A 13,706-nucleotide genomic window follows, 5' to 3' on the forward strand; every position below is an offset into this window, starting at 1 on the left:
ATATAATACATTTTCATATGTTGAACTATCCTTGTATCCCAGGGATGGATCCTACTCAGTTTGCTAGTATTTTGTTGGGGTTTTTTACATCTAAATTCATCAGGATAATTTTCTCTTCTTGTGGTGCCTTTGTCTGGCTTTGGTATCAGGACCTTAAAAAATGAATTTAGAAGTATTCTATCCTCTGCAATATTTTTGAAGAGTTTGAGAAAGAATGGCATTAATTTTTCTTTAAATGTTTGTTAGAGTTTGCCAATGAAGCCGTCTGGTCCTGGGCTGCTTTGGGAGAGTGGGAAGGAGGTTTTTGATTGCCTATTCAAACTTCTTACTAGTTACAGGAGTGTTTTGACTTTCTATTTCTTCATTATTTAATCTTGAATGGTTGTGCTTTTTTTTGGTAATTTATCTGTTTCTTCTATATTATGCATTTTGCTGGCATATAACTGTTCATATTAGTCTGTTATGACCCATTTTATTTTTGTGGCATCAGTTGTAATGTCTCTTTCATTTCTGATTTTATTTATTTAAGTCTTTTTTCCTTATTTGGTTTAGCTAAAAGTTTTTCAATTTTGTTTATTTGCTCAAAAAACCAACTCATAGTTTCACTGATTTTTTTTCCTACTGTTTTCCTTCCTCTATTTCACTGATTTCTGTTCTAATCTTTATCATTCCCTTCCCTCTGACAGTTTTGGATTTAATCTGTTTTTCTTTTTCTCATTCCTTGAGATATAATGTTAGTTTGTTTATATGAGATTTTTCTTTTTAATGTAGGCTTTTCTCACTATAATTCCCCTTATTAGTACTGCTTTTGCTTCATCCCATAAGTTGTGGTATGTTTTTCTTAATTTGCATTAAAACACTTTTTAATTTTCCTTTCTTTATCTTCTTTGATCCATTGTTCTTCAGAGTATGTTGTTTAATATCAACATATTTGTGAATTTTCCAGTTTTCCTTCTGCTATTGATTTTTAGTTTCTTTCTATTGTGTTTGGAAAAGCTACTTGGTATGATTTCATTCTTCTTTTGTTAAGTCTTGTCATTTGACCCAATATGTGATCTATCCTGAAGAATGTTGCATGTGCACTTGAGAAGTATATATATTCTGCTGCTGCTGGGTTGAATGCTCTGCATGTATCTGTTAGGACCATTTGTTCTGTAGCAGCAGTGCCCAATCTTTTTGACATCAGACACTGGTTTCGTGGAAGACAATTTTTCTACAGACATGGGGTGGGGAGAAAGTGGAGCTCAGGCGATGATATGAGTGATGGGGAGTGGCTGTGCCCAGGCTGCACAGCAGGAGGTGAGGGGCCAGCCAACAAGCAGAGCTTCATTTTTTTCCACTAATTGCTGTGCAACTCGGTTCCTAAGTTTCATGGAGGACAGTTTTTCCCGGGGAGAGGAGGAGAAGCTCTGGCAGTGATGCCAGTGACGGGGTGTGGCTGAGGCACGGTTCCTAACAGGGCTCGGATGGTGCTGGTCCACGGTGGAGGGGCTGGGGACTGCAGGTCTATAGTGCTGTTCAGGTCTGTTGTTTCTGTGTTAATTTTCTGTCTGGTTGTTCCATCCATTATTGAAAGTGAGTTATTAAAGTTTTGTGCCATTATTGTATTGCCATCCATTTCTTCCTTCGTTAATGTTTGCTTTACATATATAGATGCTCTTATGTTAGGTGCAGATATATGTATATTTGCTATATCTTCTTGATAGATTGGACCATTTATTATTACATGTTCTTATTTTTCTCTTGTGACAGATTTTGACTTGAAGTCTATTTTGTCTGATAAGAATAACTACCCTTTTTCTCTTCTGGTTACCATTTGCATAGCATATCATTTTCCATCTCTTTACTTTTACCCTAAGTGTGTCCTGTAATTAAAAGTGTGCCTATTGTACACAACATAGTTGGCTGTTTTTGTTTTTTTTAAATCCATTCAGCCACTCTGTCATCTATCTTTTGATTGGGAGTTTAACCCATTTACATTTAAAGTCATTATTTATAGGGAAGGATTTACTATTGCCATTTTGTTAATTTTTTTTTTTTTTTTTTTGGAGTTTGTACCTCTTTTCTTGTTAACTTTTGTGTTATATTGTTTCTTTATGTTAATGTGCTTTTATTCCTCTCTATCTTTTGTGTACCTTCTATAGGTATTTTTTTGTGGTTATGATGGGGCTTACATAAAATATTTTATAATTAAACAGTCTATTTTAGGCTGATAAGAAGAGTTTAATTAACTTCAATCAAATACAAAAACTCTACAGTTTATTTTTTCCTTCACACATACTTAATATCATTGATGTCAAAATTTACATCTATTTATATTGTGGATCCATAAGCCTATTTTTAGCTATAGTTATGTTTAGTACTTTGTCTTTTATATTGGAATTAAAAGTGATGTATCCACTACTGTTTCAGTAATACAATATTCTATATTTGTCTATATATTTACCTTTAGGAACAATTTTTATACTATATTATGCTATTATTTACTGTTTAGTGCCTTTTTGTTTCATATTAAAGAACTCTGTTTAGCATTTTTTGTAAGGTAGGTCTAGTGGTGATGAACCCCTTCAGTTTTGGTTTACCTGCAAAAACTTTGTCTCTTTTTTGTTTTCTTTGAAGAACTGTTTTGCTGGGTATAGTATTCTTGATTGGCAGGGTTTTTATTTTCTTTTTGTACTTTATGTATATCCTTCCACTTCCTTGTTGCCTGCTTCTGCTAAAAATTCCACTGATAGTATTATGGAAGTTCCCTTATATGCACTAAGTCACTTTTCTCTTGCTGCTTTCAAATTGTGAATTGTGTCTTTGTCTTTGATGTTGACAATTTGATTATAATGTAGATGTCAGTGTAGATTTTTGGGAGTTCATTTTATTTGGCATTTTGTGGGTTTCGTGGGACTAGGTGTTCACTTTCTTCCCAGGATATGGGAAGCTTTCAGCTATTATTTTTTTGCATATGCTCTGTGGTTCTTTCTGTCTTCTGGGACTCTCATAATGCATTAGTTGGTCCATTTGATGTATCCCATAAGCCCTTTAAGCTTTCTTTACTCTTTTTCATTTGTTTTTCTTTTTGATCCTCTGATCAAATAATTTTCCATGACCTATTTTTGAGTTTACTAATCCATTTTTCTGCTTGATCTAATCTGATCTTCAACTCCTCTAGTGAATTTTTCAGTTCAGTTATCGTATATTTTAGTTCCATGATTCTGTTTGTTATTTCGTTTTAATATTTTGATCTCTTTGTTGAAATTCTCACTTTGTTTACATATTCTTCTCCTGATATCAGTGACAGTTTGAATTCTCTGTCAGGTAAATCATACATCTTCATTTCATTAGAATCTGTTTCTGGAGATTTATCTTATTTCTTCATATAAAATGTATTTTCCTATTTCTTCATTTCAACACTTTGACTCTCTGTGTTGGGGTCTGTGCCTTAGAAAAATTAGCCACTTCTCTCAGTCTTCACAGACTGGCTCCATATAGGAGAGGACCCTCACTAGTCATGTCATGTATAGATTATGAAACTCTCTAAAAATTTTGTGCTATTTCAACTGCTTTTGTTATTCTTAGCAATCCCCAGGCATCTAGAGAATGCTGGGTGTCAATGCTCTGAGACAAGCGTGACTAAAGGCATTTTCTTGGGTAACCCCCAAAATGTTGGAATGTTGGATGCTTTTCCAACTCCTTCCCTCACTAGGCAGAAGGTGGGATCTCGGGTTTGTTTCCTGTTTGCTTTGAACTTCAGAGGAGGGGCTATACCAGCTAGTTGTATGGTAAATGGTACTCCCTAGGACGGTGGTTTTGATTATTTGTTTCTGCTTGAGTGCTCTGCACTGAGCTGGGGAGCAGGGGGTGTGGGGAGTGGCGCTATGGCAAATGCCTTCATGCATGTTCAAAATGTGTTTGTTTTCTGTAGATCCCAGGGGACTACTTTATGCTGGGTCTGTCAGTTCTCTGAGGCAGGCAAGAAAGAAGATACTACTTTGGGTAGGAGCCAGAAAAGGTGGGATGCCAGGTGTGCAGTCCAACTCCTTCACTTTTCAGTGAGGAGCTGGGAGCTTGTCGTTTCTTCCCTATTGTGTGGCATTGAGCTGGGAGCAGAGGATATGGTGAGAAGGGATCACTCCTTTTCCACCTGGTTTCAATGTGGTTGGCTTTGCACTTGCCTAAGGTTCAGGGTCTCTTCAACTAGTTTCTGGGTTTCTCACAAAGGAAATTGATCTATGTGTTGATGTTAAATTTTTGTGTCATTTGTGGTAAGGAGAGTCCGTGGCTTCTTATTCCTCCATCTTGTTGACATCACCTCTGTTGCATGGTAATTTAATCTCCTGGAAAAACAATACTTAATAAATCGGAAGAGGATAAGGGAAAACTATGTCCTTTTACCTGAAAATTCCAAAGCACCTTGCAACTTGTACACATTGTTCATGTGATATATATTCATAGTATGACTTAGCTAAGCAAATGAAGGATATATGTGATTGACTAGAGAAACAGATATTTGACCATTGCATTTCAAAAATTTAGTATCATCATCAAAATGTAAAGGTCCTAGCTGTTATTGTAATGCCCAGAGATAATTATTTAGAAATTGGCCATACTCTCTAGGAACCTATAATTTCAGAAGAGGCACACACACACAGAGACACACACACACACACACATACCTGTGTTGAAGCACAGAGGTTAAAATAAAATCATGACATATTATATTGGCTAGTCTTTTCAGTTTATTTCATGTCAGAAATATAAAGAACTCAGTAAGACATGTACTTATGCATTTGTTTTTTTGGGATCCGTGGTTTAGGTCACAGACAAAGATTATCCTCTAGTTACTGAACCATTTAGAGATTTGAGAGTAATATCATCTTGGTCTTTTGCTGGATACCCTGAAGAGAAATGAAATATATCTCAAGAGTTTTATGTGCATCATGGAAAGAGGCTGAAATAATCTTTCTCTCTCTCTCTTCCTCTCAATCCACATTTAGAAAATTGGAGCACACACAGAGGCTATCAACCAAGATAGAGAATTACTGAAACCATATAACATGACAAGCATTTGAGGAAATGGCAATGTTTACCTTGGAAAGGAGACAATTTGGAATTGGAGAGTGGGCAGAGAGCTGTGTTTAATATTTGGAAAAATTTCTTCTGTGAAAATGTACTTATGTTATTCTGTGTACCTTTACTCAGTAAATGGAAGTTAGAAGTAGGTATAGACACTGTCACTTTATAAAATCAGTTCTGAGTGATTATGTAATGTTGTTGATAGAAATGAGGATTATAATTAAAAAACTGAGTGGAGAATTTTCAAAGCATGGAACACAATTTACTTCCTTGATTCCCATTAAAATCAACAGGCCATGTGCAATTAAAACCTCAGGCAAATTCCCAAATATTTACTGCAGCCCATCAGTGAGGGCTATGAAGTCCCATTCATGTTGCCTTTTCCAGCTGTGATTGGCAGGGCACCATGTGTTGCAGTTCCTGTTATGCAGCGTTGACATCTAAAATCAATGTTATAATAAGAGCCTCCTTGTCACCACCCCAGGCTGGCTTACAGCTGTGAGCAGTTATTGTAAAATGTACTTTAGATTATATCTTGGCAGCCATACATGAGCAACTAAGGATATATTTACTGCAATGTGCTAAAATGAATTCCAAATTGGAGTTATTGTTGAATTTTTTAAAAAATGTATAATAAATTATTTTTTAAGTAGAAGTTCAGTGCACAGTGAAAATCTCAAGAAAATTTTTATTTCTTTTTTCAAGAAAGAAATATTTTTAATTAAATATACTATTGGATGTTTAAATAAGAATTATTTCATTTTCTATTAAAAAGCTAGTGTGTATTAAATTTACACTTACTTAGGACATTTGAGTTTTTTTCCCCTAAGTTTTCAAAATATCAGAAAGGTAAAGAAATAAGATAGATTTGTTTTTCCAACACAAAAATGTATGCATCAAAATGAGTGGTGTTCTTCATATAGTCACTTCTGTCACGGTAAGCTGTGTGCTCTGTGATTGACTTGTCGGTTACACAAGGAAATGAGTCACACTATTTACTTCTATTCTCATTTTTGAATAAAATTAACATTTCCCAGTGCACTCTTCCACCTTATTCCCAGACAGAAGTTACTTGGATCTGTACTTGAATTTCGGCTTTTTTCAAAAATCAAATTCATCTTCAAAGAATCAAAATTTGCTACTTGGAAGATATTATAGGGGTATCCAGGCAAGAAGGAAGAGCTTCATAAGAGTTTGCATACAATTATACAGGCAACTGCTTCAAGGGACAGGGCCCACTTTAAGGTAACAGTTAGATGTTTGGTAAAAATAATGAGCTTTGTCACTTTAAAGGCACATAGTGTTCACCATGCCTTATTGAAGGACTTCATTCTATCCTGCCTGAGCTAATTCATTGCATATCTTTAAGTGACTGTGGGTGTGTCACCATGCCTGCAACACTCGTGCTTTAGGTTGCTGTGAGGATCCACTGGATGTCACTATGCTTTGTAAGCCATAAACATTTATATTATTATTGTGCTTTTTTCCTTCTCCCTACCATTAAAAAAATTGTTAGTTTTTAAAGCATCTCCTCCTGCAGTAGCTCTCATTATTAGACTAGCTAGACATAACTGGACTACCAGGGAAATTTTTTTTTAAGTGCAGATGTCTAATTCTTGCCCCAGACTAATTAGATCAGAATTTCTTAGTTTGGGGTGCAGGAATCAGTATAGTTTGTAGCATTTGCCTATTAGTTATACTACCTTATTTCACTTTTTTTTTAGTGTTTGCCCTACAATTTATAATACACATCTTTAACTTACATATCTAACTTCAAATAATTTATACCACTTCATTTAAGAACCTTAAAACAGTGCACTTTCAGTTCTTCCTTCCTTTCCTTTGTGGTATTGTGGTACATTTTGCCTTTCCTATGTTATAAATCCCAGAATACATTGTTGCTGTTTTTTGCTCTGAATAATCAGTTACCTTTTCAGGCAATTGAAAGTAAGGAAACAAAATCTTATATATTTACTTTAAATTTTATAATTTCTGGTACTCATTTCCCTGTGTAGCTGCACTTAGTATTAAAATTCTTACGCTGGCAATGAATTCCCTCAGCTTTTGTTTGTCTGAAATAAACCTTTTATTTCACCTTCACTTTTGGAAGATATTTTCACTAAGTATAGAATTCTGAGTTTGTAGGTTTCTATTAATGTGTATTTTTCAGTACTCTAAATATATCGTTCCATTATGTTCTGGCTTGCATAGTTTCTGAAGGTTAGCCTGCTGTAGTTCTTTCCTTATTACTTTATTTTTTTCTTTATTGATGACTTTAAGTCATTTGACTACGATGTATCTAGATGTGTATTGTTTGGTATTTTTCCTTTTTGGGATTCTCCGAGTTTCTTGGATCTGTACTTTGATGTCTTCATTATTTTGTAAAATTCTCAGCCATTATCTCTTCAAATATTTCTCATAACTCTCCCTTTCATCTCTTTTTGAGACTTCAGTTACATTATGTTAGACCATTTGATATTGTATTATAGGCCTTTTATGCTCAGTTCTCTGTGGATTTTTTCCAGCTCCGTGTTGTAATGGGAATGATTTATTTTGACTAATCTTCAAGTACACTATTTATTTCCTCAGCTTTTTGGGGTTTACTGATTGGCCTATTGATGAAGTTCTTCCCCTTTGATATAATTTTTTAAATTTCCAGTATTTCTATTTGACTACTAAAGTTGCCATATCTCTGCCTAACTTCACTGTCTATTTATATATACTGTCGACTTCTTCAAACTTGACACTTTAACATATTAGTCATAGTTATTTTTAAATTCTTGTTCGTTACTTCCAACATCTGGGTCATATCTGAGTTGATTCTGTTGATTGTTTTATCTTTTCTTATGGGTCATTTTTCTTTTGTTTTTTTGTATTTCCTGGTTTTTGAGTGAATGCCAAATATATATAGGATAGTGAAGAGTGAAGTAATGGTTATGCCTGGAAATTGACATGCCTTTACGTCTGGCCATTAGTGTGGGAGTTGGAGACAATCTAGTCAGGACCTGAGCTGGATTTGGGTTTTTTTGTTGCTATTCTATTGTTACTTTCAAGGCACTACAGCTTTCAAATTCCTCAATAATTTGGCTGGTAATATGTTGTATTTACATTCTAAGATCTGTAATATTTTCAGACTGCTGGGTTTGAGTCTGGGTTTAGCTTCTTCGACCCAAATATGGTGGGCCCTTGGGTACTAGAGGGTTTTTCTCAGTGTTCCTGCTCCCATTAGATTTTCCTTGTCCTCATATGCTCATGTCACAGAGGGAGTGTCTCTCCATGCACTGCCATTGCTCCAGTGATAGGTAGCTATTGCATGTTTTTTAGTATTAGGCTTGCAGTGGAGTCAGTGCTGTTCTTTTATCCTTTCCTGGCCTTGTCTTATCAAAATCAGCCTCATATGTGTGGCTGGTCTTAAGCAGGAATTTACTTCCCCTACTCAAGTGGGAGCAGTCCTTGGCTTGTTATAGGAGTCAGCTTTGGGGCACAAGAAGATTTTATGTCCCTTGCCTGTGGGTTGAGATTTTTCTCTTTCTACCCTTTTGCCTGTAGCAGTTTTCTTCACCTATATCCTAGAGGCCAGAGCCAGATTGGGTTTGTGTTTACTCATCCCCCAGAAGAGTGGGTCTTTGCCTGGCCCTTGTGGGTGGAGGGTTTGGTCTCCCTCAAGCAACTTAAAGCTTTTGTTCTGTAAGAGAAAATGGTCATGGAAATGAGCAAGGCTTCATGCCCATTCTGTAGCAGCCATAGATCACCTGATTCTCACCTGTACTGCAAGCGAGTGTCTTGTTTCCAGACTTTCTCGTGGCGTCCACTGGAGGCCCATCAGAAAGAGCTTGCCCAATAGGAAAATCTCCCCTGTGTCTTGAACACCATCTATTCCACAATGACACATTAGCCCTAGTGCTTTTAATGAACAGAGGATTGTGAAACACTTGTAGAAAAAGAGATTTCCTAGGAAGTAAATCTGTCTTATAGAACTAATGTTAATGTGAGTGTTACTAGAATTATAAAACCAAATTTCATATAGTTTTTCACTATCTTCAACATTGAACATTTAAAGACTTAGAGAAGGGACTAATGGAGAGTATAGGTTTACTCCAACCCATTCTGGAATTTTTCAGGTCTTTGACTGCAAACTCTGTGTTCAATGTCTCGTAGTTGACCTATGTGTTATCAGAAGGGAAGCTAGTTACCTAATGATTTCCACACAAAGGATGGGAGGCTGTAGTCTGATTTTCAGGGGTCATTTAGAAATTCGATCTTACCGTGTTATCCAGTTAAGATTCTCAGCTGATTACTTGGCATTTTGCAGCTAAGGGGAGACTCTATTACCATGTCTCTTTTTTAGTGCATGCATTTCTCTGTTGGCAGAACCGCATCGCCAAGCGCAGTAGGAAGCTGGTAGACTACGACAGTGCCCGCCACCATCTGGAAGCGCTGCAGAGCTCCAAGAGAAAGGATGAGGGTCGGATCTCTAAGGTGGGGATTGAGCCCAGGGTGGATATCACTCTCCATATTTTATGACTTGTCACGGTTCAGCTTTTTAAAATTATATGTTTCATTTTTAACAGAGATTGGAATCAAGACAAAATTTAAATTGAAATATGGTGCTTGAGGGCTGCCTTCTATTATTTTTAATTAAAATATAAGGTTTTTAATGTTATTGTAGAGTTTACGAGGGTGACACTGACTCACACATTTTGCTCAGAATGAACTTTTGCCTTCAGTGTTGTAGGATCAAAGAAAGTACTGTGTGTCTACACTTCCCTTTGTGGTTGTGGTCCACGATCAATGCTGAAATGGAGATTCAGATGGAAAACCAAGCTGAAATTCTCAGATAAAACTTTCGATTGAGAGCACAGACACATGCTAGATTTGCATAACTTTAGTTTTCTTTTAGAAAGCCCATATTCAATAGCTTTTACCATGTATGTCAGCAACTTACAGAGATTCCAACTAACTGAAGTCACCTACTTTCCTTCCAGTCTGGCCATTTCCTGTTCCTGCACACAGCTGCCTGAATGGTCTTTCTATATTGCGTCTCTAGATATGTTTCTCTGCTGCTTAAATCTTTTAATGGCTCCTTTTACCTGTAGAAAAAAAATTCTAAACTTTTTAGTATATCATATAAGACCTTCAACATTTGTCTGTAACTCACCTGTCCATGCTTATGAACTTTAAAACCTCCTGTTCCCCCACTTTCCTTCTTCCATACACACATCATGAGAAAGAGCCTGCATGGCCTCCACATCAGCTCCTGAGCAGCCACAGTAACAACTGTACTTTGTGAGACGCTCATGCCAGGCACCCTGTTCCACACCGCATCTGCATTGCCTGTCCTTACACTCGCAACAGCCTGTGAGGTGCACAAAGCGAAAGCAATCTGACAAGTTCACATGGCCAGGAAGCTAGAATTCCGTCCCATGGAACTTCACCTTTATATATTGTTATGTCTTCCTCGACCCCTTTGGCAAACATTTCCTGATTCTTGAAGATTCAGTTAAAATATCACCTTTTCTCTGTGGAAGCTTCTCTCTTCTCTGTACACCCTCTTGCCTATAGCATGCTCCATACCACACTGTGAGTCCCTTTTGTCAATACACCTTGTAATGTCGTTATTTAGCCTTTCTGCTAGACCGGGTGCTTCATGGGGGGTCTGGCATCCAGTGCAGTGTCCAGGGCAGAGTTATCTGCATGGCAGGCAGTGAACATATTTTTGTAGATTAAATGAATCAGCCAGAAACTGCAAAAGCAACTGTTACTGAAAGCTCATCACTTGTCCTCAAGGGCACATCAGAAGAATAAGAACAAGCGGTTTGAGGAGAAGGAAAGAGAACTTTATTACTTTGCTGGCAAAGAAGGCAAAATGGTAGACTTCATCTCAAAAATCCAAATTTCCTGAACATAAGCAGAAATACAGAGCTTTTGAAGGGTGTTCCCCTCAGTTCTGTGCCATTGTGGTTAACTATTCTAATCCTCCCGTCTCTGCCAAAGACTGTGGTCTCTGCACACCCACCTGGGAGGCTGGCTCCAGCACCTAGGATGGCTGATTCCCCAGGCCCCTACTGACCACCTGCCTGGGGTCAGGATGCAGGCTTCAGTTCTGAAAAAGAGTGGACAAAGTTTTAAGGAGAGGGAAGACATCTTTTTGCCATTTTTTTTTTCAGGCCAATCATCTGTTACACAACCATTGTAATAAATCCAGTTTCCAGTTTTAGTGTATTAATATTTCATGTTTAATTGAAACAAAGCATGTGGATTTGAACCAAATATCTCTCCTTCCCAAAATGTTTTGAGAATGTCATAAGGCTATTTCTGTTTTATATTAAATGATGCTATTGTATATAGAATGGCTTGTTTTTAGTGTAAACACATGTTATATATCATTTCTAGGCAGAAGAGGAATTTCAGAAAGCACAGAAAGTATTTGAAGAGTTCAACGTTGACTTACAAGAAGAGTTACCATCATTATGGTCAAGGTAAAAATGTTTATGTATAGGTTATACATGTCCCTTTTAGAAGTTTAAGAACAGTGAATACCCTCATTTCTCTTTATTGCCTGTGATGCTTCAACGCTGTCTATAGAAGTGTTCTCTACACTTTCCAGTATGGTAACTGCTTGTCACATGTGGCTATTGAGAACTTCGAATATGGTGAGTGTAATTGAAGAACTGAATTTTAAATTAATTTATTTTGTTTTAATTCATGTAAATTTAAAATACCACATGTGGCTAGCAACTGCCATGTTGGGTGGCACAGTTCTAGACACTGATGTATTTCTCAAGTGAAGACCCAGATCTCAGTGAGAGACATTAGGGGAGCTGCCCTTAGTCTTGAAATTTACAACATAGCCCTTTAGCTCTTGGTGGAACCTCCTTTATTCCAAGAACCTATTTAGTCTTCTGGCTTTGATACTCTGCATTTCTCATGGAATTAAGTGCATTTTCTATAGTTTGTTCTATTTTTCCCACTCAGTGGTAGAATGTAGAAGTTGTTGGGTGAAGTGGGGCCTTATCTTCCCCAATTTCCATCAGCACCCCTGTGCTACTCTCCAGATACACAGAATCATGTTCGCCATGACACATGGTTTTTAGTTAGATTCTCTAGTCCGAACTTCCAACCAGATGGTTCCCCTAACACCTTCCTCTGTATAAAGTCTAGAGCTTCTACTTGTTCACTAAAATTGTAAGCAATTTGAGAGTTTATCCTTTTCTGTGTTCATCCCTAGTTTTCTCTCTCTCTCTTTTTTTTTTTTTTTTTTTGCCAATAATAGGCACTCTGTTTATTTTTGAACTACTGAAATATCTGGATGAAATTTTGGCTAGTTCCCTGTAAACTAGCCTGTACGTGTCACACCTCAATGACAAGCCATTACTCAAACTTCAGCATGTCTGAAATTATCTCATTGCTTATCAAATTTATGCATTCTCTTAACATCTGCATTTAGTTTTTGGTACCATTGTTGCTGGGCTCCCAAGACTAAAAGCTTTGGGGTCATTAACTGCAGGAAACCAAAGGGCCATTAAGGAAATGGTCCACCATTTTTTGGTGTAGTATTTTGGGTTGAATTCCCCCTCTCTTTTCTCACTGCCTTTGCCCAATGCTCATCATCCTCTTGTGAAGTGTGATGGTGGCCTGGCCCTTACATTCCTGTCTTTGCCCTCATCCTGTATACCTCTTCTTTCAGAAGCTCCACCTTGACAGCTCTGTGGCCTGCTTAGGACCTTACTGTTTGTGCCTAAAGAAGACCTCTCCTCTCTCCCACTGAGAATTTATACAGCCTGAATAATAAATCTTTTAGGGAAATAGATGAAACAGATATGTATTTATAATTTGAATTTATTTATTCATATCTATTTAAAAATCATAAATTATATGAAGTGATCTGAATTTTTTATAAATACAGATATTACTTTGTTGCACTCACATTTCATGGAATACTTGAATCCAACATCTTTACATACATCTTTGGCATCAGTGTGTTTATCCTCATTGAAGACATTCACCAGTCAGCCAGTAGTTCTCCAGAACTTATCATCCTCCTCAACAGGTATTCTATTTGAAACACAAGTTGTCATTTGTACACAATTAAAATAGTTATTCTCTTCCATTCCCCTGTAGAGGAATTTTTGTGATCTCCAATGTAATTACTTACTTCATCACCTTTTGAACTGATCTTCAAAAAGGCTTGGGTATCACAACGTTCAACACTTCCAGTTGTGAGATAATACCCTTGGGAAGTTGCCAATTGATAACTATGAAGTAATACCCTTAGGAAAATTTCCAGAATTTCTAAGAGGAAAATACTTATTATCTGCTTTAATATGTACTGGGCGTGTAACTATTTTTTTTTTCTAGTGTTCTCTACAATCATCCACAAGTAGCATTGGCAGATTTTATTTCAGGCTTATTATGTGCCCCCCCCCAAATAATATTTAGTTATTCAAAGTAAACTAATTATCAGAGTGTCTTATAACATGAAAGACTTTGTAGAGACTGAAAACAAAGGGAATATCTCAGGGATAATTTTGGTAAAAAACTTTTTTCCTTTTCTGGTCATACACAGTATAAATATTTCAATGCTAGATCAATCTAACTCCTCATTCTGGCAGTCAGGAAACAACATCAGTCAACGTTAG

The 13,706-nt window shown here is 36.8% G+C and overlaps 1 protein-coding gene across 1 annotated transcript in view; it reads left to right on the forward strand.

Annotated features, from left to right (window-relative positions):
• AMPH (amphiphysin) overlaps nt 1–13,706 on the forward strand; it is a 230,566-nt gene that overhangs the window by 150,243 nt on the left and 66,617 nt on the right. Inside the window, exons 6-7 of the mRNA XM_069461959.1 lie at nt 9,439–9,546; nt 11,461–11,546. Coding sequence (XP_069318060.1) covers nt 9,439–9,546; nt 11,461–11,546 — 194 coding nt within the window. The remainder of the gene's footprint in view (nt 1–9,438; nt 9,547–11,460; nt 11,547–13,706) is intronic.

Source organism: Eulemur rufifrons, chromosome 29, assembly GCF_041146395.1.
Source record: "Eulemur rufifrons isolate Redbay chromosome 29, OSU_ERuf_1, whole genome shotgun sequence".
Lineage (NCBI taxonomy): Eukaryota > Metazoa > Chordata > Mammalia > Primates > Lemuridae > Eulemur > Eulemur rufifrons.